The sequence below is a fragment of the Adiantum capillus-veneris genome, chromosome 10 (genome assembly GCF_014529385.1).
Source record: "Adiantum capillus-veneris isolate H3 chromosome 10, ASM1452938v2, whole genome shotgun sequence".
In the NCBI taxonomy this organism is placed as follows: Eukaryota; Viridiplantae; Streptophyta; class Polypodiopsida; order Polypodiales; family Pteridaceae; genus Adiantum; species Adiantum capillus-veneris.
Window position 1 is genome coordinate 128,130,636 of NC_140940.1, and position 16,500 is coordinate 128,147,135.

Here is a 16,500-nt window from a genome sequence, read left to right on the forward strand (position 1 = left end):
TACCTTCGCCATCCCTCGCCTGCAGCACCACCCACCTTCCCCATCCCCCCCCCCCCCCCCTCTCCTTTGACTGAGCGGCCTACTCCCCTGCACCTGCACCTCTCCCACCTTCTACGTCTTTGCACAAAGATGGCATTTGCCTGATTCCTACGGGAAGGGGTTGCCAGAGAGAGAGAGAGAGAGAGAGAGAGAGAGAGAGAGAGAGAGATTGATTATCATGCGAAAGAAGGGAGAGAGACTCTAGATGTCAAATGCACACACACACACACAGAGTCAAGTTCGCCTTCTCCTAATTTAGACGCCTCGCATCTCATTTTATTCTCCTCTTCATTTCTTTTACAAAAATTGTAGCACCTACTTGACGAATCTTGAACTCAAGACGTGTTTCGAAAATGGGATAACTAGTCTACAACACGTGTGTGTGTGTGTGTGTGTGTGTGTGTGTGTGTGTGTGTGTGTGTGTGTGTGGCTCAAGACTAAGTAACACAGAGCATTTATTGAAGGGAGTGAAGGGATCGACGGTCCGGGAGTCCACAGACAAAAACTTGGGCAATCACAATCGCACTTGCCATATTAAAACTAAACCCGAACATGAATTAAACCCCAAAAACCAGACAATGCATGTTGGCTCACAATATAACATCATAAAAACGAGAGAGGGTACATGATGTGCGCGCGGGTGAGGTGTTCGGCCCATACTTGGGATACGAGGTTGTGGGTTCAAATTCGGTTCTGATATTGCCTTAATTTTTACACTCTTCAGGCTTAGGTCGCCTCGAGATGAGCCAATGAACCCCGACCATTGATCTCCTCACCACTCCTCATTATATGCATGGTGTTACTTAGTGCCTCGAGATGTGCCAATGAACCCCGACCGTTGATCTCCTCACCACCCCTCATTAAATGCATGATGTTACTTAGTGCCTTGAGATGTGCCAGTGAACCCCGACCGTCGATCTTTTCACCATGCCTCATTAAATGCATGGTGTTACTTAGTTCCTGAGGGTGTGGCTGTGTGTGTGTGTGTGTGTGTGAGTGAGAGAGAGAGAGAGAGAGAGCTTAATTTCTGGATTTTCTACAAATGCGTAAATACATATGGGTGAAACGTTTTTATGGTGATGTATAATTGAGCTTTGTAGATGTCTGCTCAGCGACTTAGCGTCTACTTGAGCTCAGCTCCTCCTCGGAATCACTGCATCACCAAAGTGTTTTCTCTCTCTCTCTCTCTCTCTCTCTCTCTCTCTCTCTCTCACACACACACACATGTTTTACAAGCAAACCATACCTGACAAGCAAGTCTGACATCTTGAAATTCTTGGGTTTCAAGATTCTCAGCGCTGGCCGGCCGCCTTCATGGGTGACCTGCTGCTCTGGACGCAAAGGTGGCACCTGTTTCTTTTGATGTGGGAAGGCGGAAAATGCAGATGGCTTTGATGCAACCTGACAATCGTGCATTGCATTTTCCTTGTTTTGTGTCTTCTTGGCCGGAGGCTGCAACTGAGTTTGATCCTCCGAAGGCGTGGTAGATATTAGACATCGCTCACTGGCCTCGTCTGTAACAGACTCTCCTGCATGGTGTTGAGGGAGGTTGGCTTTTAGCCCTCCACATTCTGTTGGTAGTTCGGGCACTCTTGGATTTGGGGGAGTGAAAGCACGACGATGAGCTGCTGATAGCCTAGCCTCCTCTCTGACAGAGGACACTAGATTGGGCATAGGTACATTGCAGAGTCTTTGTTGCTTGGCATTGCAAGGCTTCCCCTTGCGTTCAGCGGTCGGTGCGGAAGAAGCCTCACTCGGAGTTGGAGCTGTGCATACATTCTCAAATTTAGGACACGGAGCATGGCTGACATATAATTAAACATCAAACGCAGATAGCGAGTAGCAACATGTGAAAGGTGGACCCTTGGATCGAATCGAACATGACCTAATTTTTAGCATAAGGGTTTAGGGTAGATGAGCCAATAAGAAGGCGTGCATCCATGACCAAGTGTCTGCGGCCTATCATTATGCACTGTTGTCCCAATAAAAGTGTAAAATCTTGAAAGGCTATGGATTGAGGAAGTCTCGGTCGTTTTTCTTGTGCATTTATAGTGCGGGGGGGAAACGGCCAAGAGTACCCATCCCCGACTCCTAAAACAAAAAGCTATGGATTGAGAGGTCAAACTTTTCTACCATCTTTTGGAACAAAAATGCCTCTTTAGTGTGAGTCTTCAACAACGAACTTGTACAAAGTTGTTAAAAAGATCAATATTGGTCTTGAGAAAAACCCCTTGCAAAGACAAAGCTAAGCATATCTTCAAATGCCAGATTTGCATTGGATAGGGACACCCCCCCCCCCCCCCCCCAAACCAAAAAATAAATAAATTACCGTTTTCTTTTTGTTAGGTGCACTGACTACTACAGTTACCCTATATGGATATATGTCGAGAATAGGGAGAATGATCCAAAGCAAGATGAGCCTCAGCGGAACTGTGGTATATATGATCAAAGCATACTCTAGTCTCTTAGAGCGTGGACTCGCTATGGTTAAGAATATTAGTGGTGTTTAAACTAATGCAAAGTCCCACAGATTTGAAGGCAGATATTAGGAGTATTTAAGTTGCCTTCTCCTCAAAATAAGGAAGACTTTTTGACTTGAAAGTTCTAAACTTGTAAAGAACATTTTCCTACATAGAGGGCCAGCCATTGAATTTAAACGTATTTGCTTAATACACACCATTCTTTTGAATTAGAAGCACTACTGGACTTATGCCTAAAAGCAAGGGAAACTTGTCACGTTACTTTATTTAGAGAGTTTCTTCATCCCACTAATCATATGGCAATGGGAGTTGATAGGTGACTGGATTGACTTGACGGATAATTTTAAACGGAGGAAGCCTTCGATAATCAAGCTTTTGACAGGGACGAGAAGAACGCAGATCACGTTGGAGGAGCCACACTTTATTACCTTCTTTGTATTTTGAATGCTGCATGCGATGGAGATCTGCACTTTCCTTATACTTGGATTGAGCTTCTTTGATATAAATTGTAAGTTCTTTGTGAATTGCAGATAATTGTTGTGTAAGATGAATAGCAGTTGGATTCTTGACTTGATAGTGTCTGTGGATATCCTGTTTGGGATGTTGACCATAATTAGCAAAGAATGGAGTGTGACGGGTGGAGGCATAAAAACAGTTATTAAAGGAGAATTCTGCTAGCGGTAGGTGCTCGATCTAATTATCCTGGTGATAATTGATAGTACAACGAAGATATTGTTCTAAAACTTGATTTACTCTCTCTGTTTGTCCATCACTTTGTGGGTGATTGGCTGAGGAGAGGTTGATTTGTACTCCGAGTAGCTTGAATAAGCTTTTCCAAAAGCTAAAGATGGATTGTGGGCCTCGATCAGAAACTATGTCATCCGGTAATCCGTGATAACGATACATATGTTGTAGAAAGAGTTTGGCTGTACCTTCGCTGGTGATGGTTTTAGTGGTTGGAATGAAGTGTGTCATTTTTGTAAACTGATCCACGACTACTAAAATGGAGTTAAATCCTTGTGACAAGGGTAGCTCTACAATGAAATCCATGGAGATGGATGACCATGGTTTGGTTGGAATGGATAAGGGATGGAGTAACCCATGAGGACGATGACGAGGGGCCTTTGATCTATTGCAAGTGTCACAAGTGCCTACATACTCCTTGACAAGCTTCCACATTTGAGGCCACCAAAAGTCACGGGAGAGAAGCTCAATTGTCTTAATAACCCCAAAATGCCTTGCTGATGGAAGATCATGCCGTTGCTGAAGTACCTCCAAGCGTGTTGGTCCTGACGGAATATAGAAAGGACCCTTATAGTAAATTAGTCTATCAATTTCTTGAAAGTCCTAATTAACCTCTTGTCCTTGTAGTTGTTGTCTAATATTCTGAGCAAGCGGGTCTTTGGTAATTTGCGTCTTCACCTTGGAAAGAAAAGTAGAATCTTCAGGAGTTTGGCTCATGGTGGCGTTTAGCTTAAGCTGCTCAGGTTTCAAAATCACTGACTCTTGTTGATCAAATGCTGCGTCACCTTCTCTAGGTGCAAGGTAAGATCTTCTTGATAAGACATCTAGCTTAGCTTGTTGACGGCCAGGTCTATAAGAGATAAGAAAATCAAACCTTGATAGGATACCACTCCACCTGGCTTGGCGACGATTCAAGACGCAGGATGTCATGAATTATTCCAAATTCTTGTGATCTGTATAGACAGTGATCTTATGAGGAGCTCCTTCAAGTAGGTAACGCCAAGTGTCGAAGAAGTCGATGATTGCTAAGAGCTCTTTGTCATGGATTTCATAATTGATTTCTGCAGCTGAGAACTTGCGGGAATGAAAAGCCACATGATGTACGCGACCATCCTCTCCTACTTGGGATAGAATAGCGCCAAGGGCAAAATCTGAAGCGTATGTTTCTAGGGTGAAAGGCTTTGTAGGATCTGCGTGAATTAGAATGGGTGCGGTCGTGAAATCTTGCTTGAGAGTCTAAAATGCTTTCGCGGCCTCTGAGTCCCAGACAAACTTATTATGGCCTATCAACCTTGTGAGTGTTGTAACCACCTTGGACTATCCCTGTATAAAGACACGATAAAAATTAGCAAATCCAAGGAAACATTGAACATCTCTTAACGAGGTGGGTGTCTCCCAATCAAGGATGGTTTGAACCTTCTTTAGATCCATGGAGATTCCCTTTTCAGAAATTACATAACCAAGAAATTCCACCTTAGATTGATGAAAAGAGCACTTCTCCAACCATGCATATAACCCTGATGCATGAAGCTTTTCAAGCACTAATCGTACATGGTGCTCATGCTCTTCTTGATCCTTGGAAAATATCAAGATATCATCCAAATATATTACCACAAAATAATCCAAATACTCCCGAAAGATATCGTTCATTAAATGTTGAAAAACAATTGGGGCATTTGTGAGACCAAATGGCATGACGGTATATTCAAAGTGGCCATACCTTGTCTGAAAGGTTGTCTTCCATTCATCACCTTCTTTGATTCTGATTAGGTTGTAAGCACCACGAAGATCTATTTTTGTAAATATTCTTGCCTTGCCAAGGCGCTCAAGAAGCTCTGGGATCAAGGGAAGGGGATAGTGATTCTTGACGGTTATCTTGTTTCGGCCCCTATAATCCACGCACATCCGGTGAGTTCCGTCCTTCTTTTTTACAAAGAGTATTGGAGCTCCTGCTGGGGACCTTGAATGTCGTATGAACCCCTTAGCAAGATTCTCATCAATATTTTTCTGTAATTCTACCAATTCATCTTGAGATAGCTTGTATATTGGGCCAAAAGGGGGTTGGGTTCCCTCCTGAAGCTCTATAGCACAATCATAGGGTCGATGCTCCGGTAAGAGGTCTGCATTCTTCTTCTCAAAAACATCATTGTAATCTTGATATTGACGTGGCAATGCCTCCATGATTTTTGTTGTCGACGTGTCGGTTGGTGTTGCAAATATCAGGAAAGTTGGATACTTTTTGGTTGCATGCATGAAGACCTTGGCTCCAAGATATATAGGCCTATTATGCCTTCCCTTCTTCTTTTGGACTTTTCGTGGTTCAATTCTCGTAGCCCTCCAATCGATGTCAGGATTATGTAATTCAAGCCACGGTAGCCCAACAACAATTGGACTACTTGGACTTTGTATAATATTGAACGCTATTCTTGAAACATGCTCTTGCAATGTTACTTCTATGGGGGGAGTTTCATACCTGACATCCCCTGAAGCGAGGGGACCACCATCAATGACTTCTACAGTTGCTGGATTAGACTTCTCCACAAGTGGTATGCCTTGTTCTTTTGCAAATTCTTCGTCCATGAAGCACGCCGTTGCGCCTGAATCTAGTAATGCTTCACAATCCATGTGTCTACCCGGCATATGGATCTTGACTAGTAGCATAAAACTTGAAGTGGAACCAGCGGGAAGAAAGAGACCTATTTTTGCTTATCTTTTGTCCAACCGATCGGTCTCTATTGGGGTTGGACGTCCATGTTTTCCGAACACGTTGAGGCCATTACACCATGAACCTTCATCCTTCTCTTCCTTGGACACTTTTGAACTATGTGCCCTTGCTCTCCACAATACATACATAAGCCATTAATGCGTCGCCTTTGCTTCTCCTGGGCTGAGAGAGGTTGAAACCGTGCTGAATCAATTTGCATAGGCTCAATGCTTGATTCATGGCCCTGTTAAGGTGTGTAGCCATTATGTGTTACTTCTGTTTGGGGTCGCAATGGCGCCCCAAGATGCCTCTCTTGTCTCCTCTCAAATAGTCGATTATCACATTCTATTGCTTGAGAGATGAACTCGCTTAGTGTGTGAACCTTTGGCATAGTCAATAAAAGATCTTTTACGTCATCCTTTAATCCCCACCGAAATTGGCTAATGAAATATTCCTCATGCCAAGTCAGATTACAAGTGAGCTATTGAAATTCGGATGCATAGACAGATGCAAGTCTTGATCCTTGGTGGAGATTTCTAAGTTTGGTTTCGGCAACCCTTGCTCTATCAATATCCCCAAAGGTTGCAGAGAACTCCCGCACAAAAGCTTCAAAGTCATGAAGAAGAGGAGATTCTTTTTCAAGTAAGGGAGCAAACCAAGAGAGAGCCGTACCCGAGAGGAGGGTCCCAATAAGGCTTACTTGAGAGGCATCATCTGGATAACGCTCTCGTTGCATTCGAATGAAGAGACACACTTGTTGGAGAAAACCTCTAAACTTTGATCTAGTCCGATCAAATTTTTCAGGCATGCTGACCTTCGGCTCCTTCTCATGTTGTTGAGAATAGCTAGATCTTGCAGCTTGTCTCTTGAATCTCTTGAATTTGACGTTGAAGATTTTGCAACGACGGTCCCAAGATTAGGGATTGCCCTCCTTCAAGTTGAGTGTTACTCTTGCGAAGTTCTTGTAACTGAGCTTGGATGCTTTGCAATGCGTTGATGACACCTTCCATCGTCAGCTCCATGATGGTTTGAGAAGATTAAGAGATGGTAGTCTTGCCAAACTGTTATGAGCGCGTATAGAGCTAGAAGAGAGCAAGAGGAGGCGCTCATAATGTATAGGAACTTGGACTTGATGATAAGCTTAATATTGATTACAAGACTTAATACTTTATTAAGAGAGCTAGATACAAGGCTTGGATTACATGACTTAAGTACAAGACAAGGCTTGATTGCAAGGACGAGACTTGAACATAAGAACTAGAAGAGGGATTTCCTCTTAGGAGCCTCACAACTGGTGTTGGCAAGACTGAGAGGCTTGTGGCCCAAGACCCCTATTTATACTAGTGCTTGAGGAGGTTAGGACTTTCTAGGTTCTTCTTGAGGAGGTTAGAACTTTCTTGATCCTTTTAGTTCTTCTAGCACCTTCTGGATCCTTCTTCAACTCTAGAGCTTTCCAGAAACTTTTAGATTCTTTCGGAATCTTCTCCAAGCTTCTAGAAACTTCTTGATCCTTCTAGTTCTTCTAGAACCTTCTAGATCCTTCTTCAACTTTTTAGAGCTTTCCAGAAACTTCTAGATTCTTCCGGAATCTTCTCCATGCTTCTAGAATCTCCTTGATACTTTTAGAACTTCTAGAATCTTCTAGATCCTTCTAGATTCTTCTAGAGCCTTCTAGCGATGATGTAGGCGATGATGCAGGCAGTGACTGACTCTCAAGCATCCATGACATTATGTCATGGATACTTGAGAGTCAGTCGCTGCCTGCATCATCGCCTATGTCATCGCCTACATCATCGCTACAAGGCTCTAGAAGAATCTAGAGGGATCTAGAAGATTCTAGAAGTTCTAGAAGTTTCTCGAAAGCTCTAGAAAGTTGAGAAGGATCTACAAGTTTCCAGAAGAACTAGAAGGATCAAGAAGTTTCTAGAAGCTTGGAGAAGATTCCGAAAGAATCTAGAAGCTGTAGAAAGTTGAAGAAGGATCCAGAAGGTTCTAGAAGAACTAGAAGGATCAAGAAGGTTCTAACCTCCTCAAGAAGAACCTAGAAAGTCCTAATCTCCTCAAGCACTAGTATAAATAGGCACAAGCCCCTCAGTCTTGCCAACACCATTTGTGAGGCTCCTATGAGGAAATCCCTCTTCTAGTTCTTATGTTCAAGTCCTGTCCTTACAATCAAGCTTTGTCTTGTACTCAAGTCATGTATTCCAAGTCTTATATCTAGCTCTCTTAATAAAGTATTAAGTCTTGTAATCAATATTAAGCTTATCATCAAGTCCAAGTTCTTGTCCATTGTGAGCGCCTCCTCTTGTTCTCTTCTAGCTCTTTACGCGCTCATCTGTTGAGGCGCTCACAATGGACAAGAACTTGGACTTGATGATAAGCTTAATATTGATTACAAGACTTAATACTTTATTAAGAGAGCTAGATATAAAACTTGGAATACATGACTTGAGTACAAGACAAAGCCTCACAACTAGTGTTGGCAAGACTGAGGGCCTTGTGGCCCACGACCCCTATTTATACTAGTACTTCAGGAGGTTACTTGAGGAGGTTAGGAATTTCTAGGTTCTTCTTGAGAAGGTTAGAATCTTCTAGAACCTTCTTGATCCTTCTAGTTCTTCTAGAACCTTCTGGATCTTTCTTCAACTTTCTAGAGCTTTCCAGAAACTTCTAGATTCTTCCGGAATCTTCTCCATCCTTCTAGAAACTTCTTGATCCTTCTAATACTTCTAGAACCTTCTACAACTTTCTATAGCTTTTCAAAAACTTCTAGATTCTTTCGGAATCTCCTCCATGCTTCTAGAAACTTCTAGAATCTCCTTGATACTTTTAGAACTTCTAGAATCTTCTAGAGCCTTCTAGCGATGATGTAGGCGATGACATAGGCGATGATGCAGGCAACGACTGACTCTCAAGCATCCATGACATTACCCCCTCCTCTAGCGACGAGTTCCACGAGGAGCAGTGGTGTTCCTTGAGTTGGGCTTCCATGGATGTTGTTGATGGAACTCCTTGACTTTGAGAGATGCATGCTGTAGATTGTGTACTGGTTCCCAGGTTCGTTCACTAACATCATAGCCTTTCCAATGCATCAAGTACTGTAACCTGCCACGCGAAACTCGAGAATCTCAGACTTTCTCGACCTCATATTCGTCATGTCCTTGAATCTCAACCGGAGGAGGTAGTTGTAGGGCTCTTCCTGGGATCTTAGATGTGTGACAAGGTTCTAGGACTGAGACATGAAAGACTGGATAGATTTTCATGGATGAGGGCAATCGGAGTCGATAGGTGACTGGATTGACTTGACGGATAATATTAAACGGGCCAAGCCTTCGATAATCAAGCTTTTGACAGAGACGAGATGAACGCAGATCACGTCGGAGGAGCCACATTCTTTGTATTTTGGATGCTACATGCGATGGAGATCTGCACTTTCCTTATACTTGGATTGAGCTTCTTTTATATGAATTGTAAGTTCTTTGTGAATTGCAGATAATTGTTGTGTAAGATGAATAGCAGCTGGATTCTTGACTTGATAGTGTTTGTGGATATCCTCTTTGGGATGTTGACCATAATTAGCAAAGAATGGAGTGTGACGGGTGTAGGCATGAAAACAGTTATTATAGGAGAATTCTGCTAGCGGTAGGAGCTCGACCCAATTATCCTGGTAATAATTGATAGTACAGCGGAGATACTGTCCCAAAACTTGATTTACTCTCTGTTTGTCCATCACTTTGTGGGTGATTGGCTGAGGAGAGGTTGATTTGTACTCCAAGTAGTTTGAATAAGCTTTTCCAAAAGCTAGAGATGAATTGTGGGCCTCGATCATGTCATCCGGTAATCCGTGATAACGATAGATATGTTGTAGAAAGAGTTTGGCCGTACCTTTGCTGGTGATTGTTTTAGTGGTGGTTGGAATGAAGTTTGCCATTTTTGTAAACCGATCCTCGACTACTAAAATGGAGTCCAATCCTTGTGACAAGGGTAGCTCTACAATGAAATCCATGGAGATGGATGACCATGGTTTGGTTGGAATGGGCAAGGGATGGAGTAACCCATGAGGACGATGACGAGTGGCATTTGATCTATTGCAAGTGTCGCAAGTGCCTACATACTCCTTGACAAGCTTCCACATTTGAGGCCACCAAAAGTCACGGGAGAGAAGCTCAATTGTCTTATTAACCCCAAAATGCCCTGCTGATGGAAGATCATGCCGATACTGAAGTACCTCCAAGCGTGTTGGTCCTGGCGGAATATAGAGAAGACCCTTATAGTAAATTAGTCTATCAATTTCTTGAAAGTCCTTATTAACCTCTTGTCCATGTAATTGTTGTCTAATATTCTGAGCAAGTGGGTCTTTGGCAATTTGCGTCTTCACCTTAGAAAGAAAAGTAGAATCTTCAGGAGCTTGGCTCATGGTGGTGTTTAGCTTAAGCTGCTCAGGTTTCAAAATCACTGACTCTTGTTGATCAGATGCTGCTTCGCCTTCTCTAGGTGCAAGGTAGGATCTTCTTGATAAGGCATCTGGCTTAGCTTGTTGACGGCCAGGTCTATAAGAGATAAGAAAATCAAACCTTGATAGGATACCACTCCACCTGGCTTGGCGGCGATTCAAGACGGGGGATGTCATGAAGTATTCCAAATTCTTGTGATCTGTATAGGCAGTGATCTTATGAGGAGCTCCTTCAAGTAGGTGACGCTAAGTGTCGAAGAAGTCGATGTTTGCTAAGAGCTCTTTGTCGTGGATTTCATAATTGATTTCTGCAGCTGAGAACTTGCGGGAATGAAAAGCCACTGGATGTACTCGACCATCCTCTCCTACTTGGGATAGAATAGCACCAAGAGCAAAATCTGAAGCGTCTGTTTCTAGGATGAAAGGCCTTGTAGGATCTGCGTGAATTAGAATGGGTGCCGTCGTGAAAGCTTGCTTGAGAGTCTGAAAGGCTTTCGCGGCCTCTGAGTCCCAGAAAAACATATTATGGCATGTCCACCTTGTGAGTGCTATAACCACCTTGGAGTATCCCTGTATAAAGATACGATAAAAATTTGCAAATCCGAGGAAACATTGAACATCCCTTACCGAGGTGGGTGTCTCCCAATCAAGGATGTTTTGAACCTTCTTTGGATCCATGGAGATTCCCTTTTCAGAAATTACATAACCAAGAAATTCCACCTTAGATTGATGAAAAGAGCACTTCTCCAACCATGCATATAACCCTGATGCACGAAGCTTTTCAAGCACTAATCGTACATGGTGCTCACGCTCTTCTTGACCCTTGGAAAATATCAAGATATCATTCAAATATATTACCACAAAATAATCCAAATCCTCTCGAAAGATATCGTTCATTAAATGTTGAAAAACAACTGGGGCATTTGTGAGACCAAATGGCATGACGGTATATTCAAAGTGGCCATACCTTGTCCGAAAGGCTGTCTTCCATTCATCACCTTCTTTCATTCTGACTAGGTTGTAAGCACCACGAAGATCTATTTTTGTAAACATTGTTGCTTTGCCAAGGCGCTCAAGAAGGTCTCGGATCAAGGGAAGGGGATAGCTATTCTTGACGGTTATCTTGTTTAGGCCCCTATAATCCATGCACATCCGGTGAGTTCCGTCCTTTTTTACAAAGAGTATTGGAGCTCCTGCTGGGGACTTTGAATGTCATATGAACCCCTTAGCAAGATTCTCATCAATATTTTTCCGTAATTCTACCAATTCATCTTGTGATAGCTTGTATATTGGGCCAAAAGGGGGTTGGGTTCCCTCCTGAAGCTCTATAGCACAATCATAGGGTCGATGCTCCGGTAAGAGGTCTGCATTCTTCTTCTCAAAAACGTCATTGTAATCTTGATATTGACGTGGCAATGCCTCCATGATTTTTGTTGTCGCATGTCGGTTGGTGTTGCAAATATCAGGAAAGTTGGATACTTTTTGGTTGCATGCATGAAGACCTTGGCTCCAAGATATATAGGCCTATTATGCCTTCCCTTCTTCTTTTGGACTTTTCCTGGTTCAATTCTCCGAGCCCTCCAATCGATGTCAGGATTATGTAATTCAAGCCACGGTAGCCCAATAACAATTGGACTGCTTGGGCTTTGTATAATATTCAACGCTATTCTTGAAACATGCTCCTGCAATGTTACTTCTATGGGGGGAGTTTCATACCTGACATCCCCTGAAGCGAGGGGACGACCATCAATGACTTCTACAGTTGCTGGATTAGACTTCTCCACAAGTGGTATGCCTTGTTCTTTTGCAAATTCTTTGTCCATGAAGCACGCCGTTGCGCCTGAATCTAGTAATGCTTCACAATCCATGTGCCTACCCGGCATATGGATCTTGACTGGTAGCATAAAACTTGAAGTGGATTCAGCGAGAACAAAGAGACTTTTTTTTGCTTGGCTTTTGTCCAACCGGTCGGTCTCTATTGGGGTTGGACGTCCATGTTTTCCAAACACGTTGAGGCCATTGCACCATGAACCTTCTTCATCCTTCTCTTCCTTGGACACTGTTGAACTATGTGCCCCTGCTCTCCACAATACATACATAAGTCATGAATGCGTCGCCTTTGCTTCTCCTAGGCTGAGAGAGGTTGAAACCTTGCTAACTGCGCTGCAAATTTTCGCCATCGCCCTCTTCTATTTCATACAACAGGCGCCCAAGACATTTGGCCTCAAGGCCTTTTTACAGCTAGGGAAGGTACCCACAGACTTTTCCGGTTCCGGACCCACAATGCATGCGGGAACGATGCACAGTCTCAAGCACCTTCGCAAAGTGCATCAAATTCTTGGTATTGTTGTTGCGGCCCCGAGCAAGATGGAAATACCTTCTGCAGCCAAAATCTCAGTATTTTTGAGATTGCTGAAACATTTTTCGGGTAAAATGCTTCAAAGTCTTTATCGTCGGCTTGAGGATTTCGACAATTGTTTGAATTTGGTGTCTTCGAACAATATTCAAAGTGGTTATTGGACAACATGATTGATCATAAGCGAGGTGGTTATTGGAAAACATCCGTGGTCATCGCCTATAAGTGATTTTGGAGTGCTCAAAGAGCGCCAACCAATACGGCAAGAATGGCGACATTGTCATTATCGGTAAGACTTTATCAGATGATATTGTTTCCACCTGCAGGTACTGTCGACTTGGCTGTCTTCATGGAGTTACCGACAAGATTTCAGGTACTCGTTTTTTTTATTATGGTTTGTTGACATGTAACAAGCACGGCATGATTGTCTTTTACAAGCACGGCTTGTATTGACTCCTCAAGTGATAAGTGATAGTTGAGGTATCTCAACACCCAGTAAGGTATGCGCCTAGTATGGTGCTCTTGGCATTCATTGTTGGCATTACCTCAATGCTTAACTTGCAAAATCGACTCAAGCATGGCTTGAGTACCTGCCGCACTGATCTGCCGCACGGCTCATCAGCAGTTCAATTTTTGTGCCAATGGACTCTCAAGGAGATCGGCACACCATGTGGCTCGACTTGATGAAGGGTACATAAGGCTCGGCATGGCCAACTTCTTGTCACTGCTTCTAGAAGCCAGCAAAGATGCTAACCACACAGCACTAGCCAATTTCCGTTGACAAGGTCAATTTTTGTTTACCATGATATCTGTACGTCGGCAGCAGCATCTATTGGCTAATAAATCCGTCCTTATGTGAAGCAAGGCTTCCATTTTTTCATTTTGCATTGAGCCTTTCCACTTTTGGCATATGCTATGAGCATAGACACTTGGGAAGGATTTAGCAATATGCTTGCAAGTTGTCTCTATGATACAAGAGGGTGTATGTGCATACACAATAACTCTCTTGCAACAATCTCTTGCAAATCAGATATGGCTATGAGCTGGTTCGGAATGAGCTTTTTCCTTCCCACATCTGAGGACCATTGGTTACCCCAATGACCAGGTTAGCCAATTTTAAGTTCTTTTTATTTTTCCATGTTTACACCTTTGCTTGGAAATTACTGTTTTTGTGCAAACCAAAGTGCTTTGACAATTTAATACGAAGCAAGGCTTCTCACTTGTGCCAAGATACTGTCCATTGACTTGGAATCAAGGGGCATTTGCACACAAGTTTGGAGAAACTGGTAACATAGGGATTATCACCTCACAAAATCCCTACCAGTATAGACTGTGCAAGGCAATTCTGGTTTTGGCTCTCATGTTTGAGGCCGTTATTCTTGCCAAGGGCTTACCACTCTGCATGCAAGGCATGCTAGCCAGGTGGAATGACCTCCACCACTTTTTGGTTTATGCTTCCACTATAACACCAGACACTTTGTCAAGGACAAGATAAGTTCTGGATTGTTTAACATGATTTTTGGGTTGTTGTCCAAACACAACAAAACTAAAAAGACCCTAAAACTCGGACTTAATTCAAAGGCAAAGTGCTATCATTAAGTCACATGGGTGTCGTCGCAACCACATACACGATAGGTGGGTCAGTCTGTGACTTGTTTGTGTTTTTCTGTTACCTTCCTCGATGAGAGCGTCATAGCAAAAAACTATTGCATACTTATAGGATAAGCTACACGAGCATGGCAATCAACTATACACGTCATAGTCGTTTAAGGAAAGTTCCTCAGCCCCGCATGCTCTCTTACTTCTCCCGAAGAATAATAAAAACTTTCTAAAAAGATTTTGATACATGTTTTGCTTGAGAGTCAGCTTGAGCCAAGCTGCTCTAACTCTCAACTAGAAATTGGCCAAGACGCCATCCAAATTAGTCTTCATCGGTTCGTCGATTGAACACTAATTGACATACGGACTATGAGCCACACAGATTGGCTAAGAGCCATTGCCAGATCTAGGGTAAGACCCGAACTGTTGGCATTTCTTGGGTGATTGTTCTCCAGCTTGAACAGACCTACCTAGTAGACTCTCCATCGATGTTAATGGCCAAGAAAGAGTCTTGCCATTACATATGTTTTTGGATATTTTGTAAGCACTACATGTTTTGGTGCGAAGATTGAGTTGAGTTTTGATGAACTTACACTCACATAGGTTGATCTATAACACGACGTATAGATGCAGCTATCATTTCAAACAGCATGGCTGTTCATAAGAGCTAGGGGTTCCACTTGCGTGGATCTCCTATTTTCTCTATAGCACTAGGTATACATAACGGAGAACATTTTTGGTGGTACGACCACACATGTGATTACGCAATCACTCAGTATGTGTTGATGGTCATTTTTTTTGGACGCCTTCACACTTCATTTTTCAAGAAAACTATCTGCCAAGGGTAGTCAAAAGAGCTTTCCAAACTTTCACCAAGGGGGTTGGTTTGGCAAGATATACCCAAGGGTTGGATTGCCAAGGCAACACCAAGGGTTACGAGTTCAATTTCTTTATCTCCACTAATCTCTAATTTTAGTGATTAGCAGATCAAAGAAATTTTGATATGGTAATTTTACAGGTTGCGGGATCTACTTGACTTCCAGCTAAGTATCAAGTAATTTCCACCTCATGGTAAGTACATGTTTTTTGGATCTATTTTCCTTTTCAATTAGGTTTGCTTAAGTTCTGCAAATGGGATGTTTGAGCTAGAAGGCTTTCATCCAGCTTTCTCTTTAGCCAAGTGACAAGGTCATGTAAGAGCATAGCATTTTGAGAAAATAATGATATTTTCTCTCTTTCCTGTTCATCAAGATAATGTGATAGATTTAACTCTTGTTGAAACAATTACAGACCTACATGGTATGGTTTTGTTCGGCACATGTGGTCGCATGGGATACAACATGGTCTAGGAAGTAAAGGAGTTCGGTTTAGCCAGTGTGGAGCAAGGCTAATGAGGGTCCCTCTCACTCCTGTCGTAGAGTGTTTGCAGTTACCTCCACGCACAAGTACATCTTGTACTTGAAGGGTGTTCTTTTTTCAGACACCCTACATACGACATATCCCACATGTGGAGAATATGAGTCTCTCTGACTGACACTCGCCCCCACTATTTTAAATTTTGTGTCACGACAAAGTCCCTAGGTGCTAGTCAAATCTGTTGTCTAGACCATTTTTAGCACGACGTATCATGAGCAATTTTGGTGGCCAAAAATTATCGGTACAAGTACAGCTAAACAACATTACAGAACGGTTGTTTATGCATATAGCAAGGCTATGAGTTGTTAATGAAAAGGTTTCATTGTTTGTACCTAGAAGTGCTCACTGTTTCACCTTCTTTGATGGTTCAAACGTTTCAGCAAGACTTGCAAATGATTGCAATAGCAAGTATTTAGTTTCTTTTCGTAGCTATTTACACTCCTCTTCAATGTGTGCGAGGAACACCATATTTGCCATCAGTATTGGCAAGGACGATTATGAATATACACGTTCGGATCTGTTCGGCCCTAGTGTTTAGCAAAGGCTGATTTGGAACGGCATGCATATTCATCAAGATGTTGCTTATGAAGCATTTTGTACTCTATGTGCAGTATCTCTATGAGCTTACTTTGGGGTCTATCAATCACAAATAGAGGTCATGGCTCGATTTGGGTGTTTGTTGATTTTTCCAATTAACCACGATGGTTAT

The 16,500-nt window shown here is 42.7% G+C and overlaps 1 protein-coding gene across 6 annotated transcripts in view; it reads right to left on the minus strand.

Moving 5' to 3' along the window:
- Positions 1–310: 310 nt before the first annotated feature.
- The window catches only part of LOC147449634 (uncharacterized), a 90,907-nt gene continuing 74,717 nt past the window's right edge, over positions 311–16,500 (minus strand). For all 6 annotated transcript variants that reach the window (XM_086522663.1, XM_086522660.1, XM_086522662.1 and 3 more), the window contains 2 exons: positions 1,286–1,805; positions 311–1,192 (listed from right to left, as the gene is read on the minus strand). In XM_086522663.1, the coding sequence (XP_086378789.1) occupies positions 1,156–1,192; positions 1,286–1,805 (557 nt within the window). In that variant the 3' untranslated portion in view covers positions 311–1,155. The remainder of the gene's footprint in view (positions 1,193–1,285; positions 1,806–16,500) is intronic.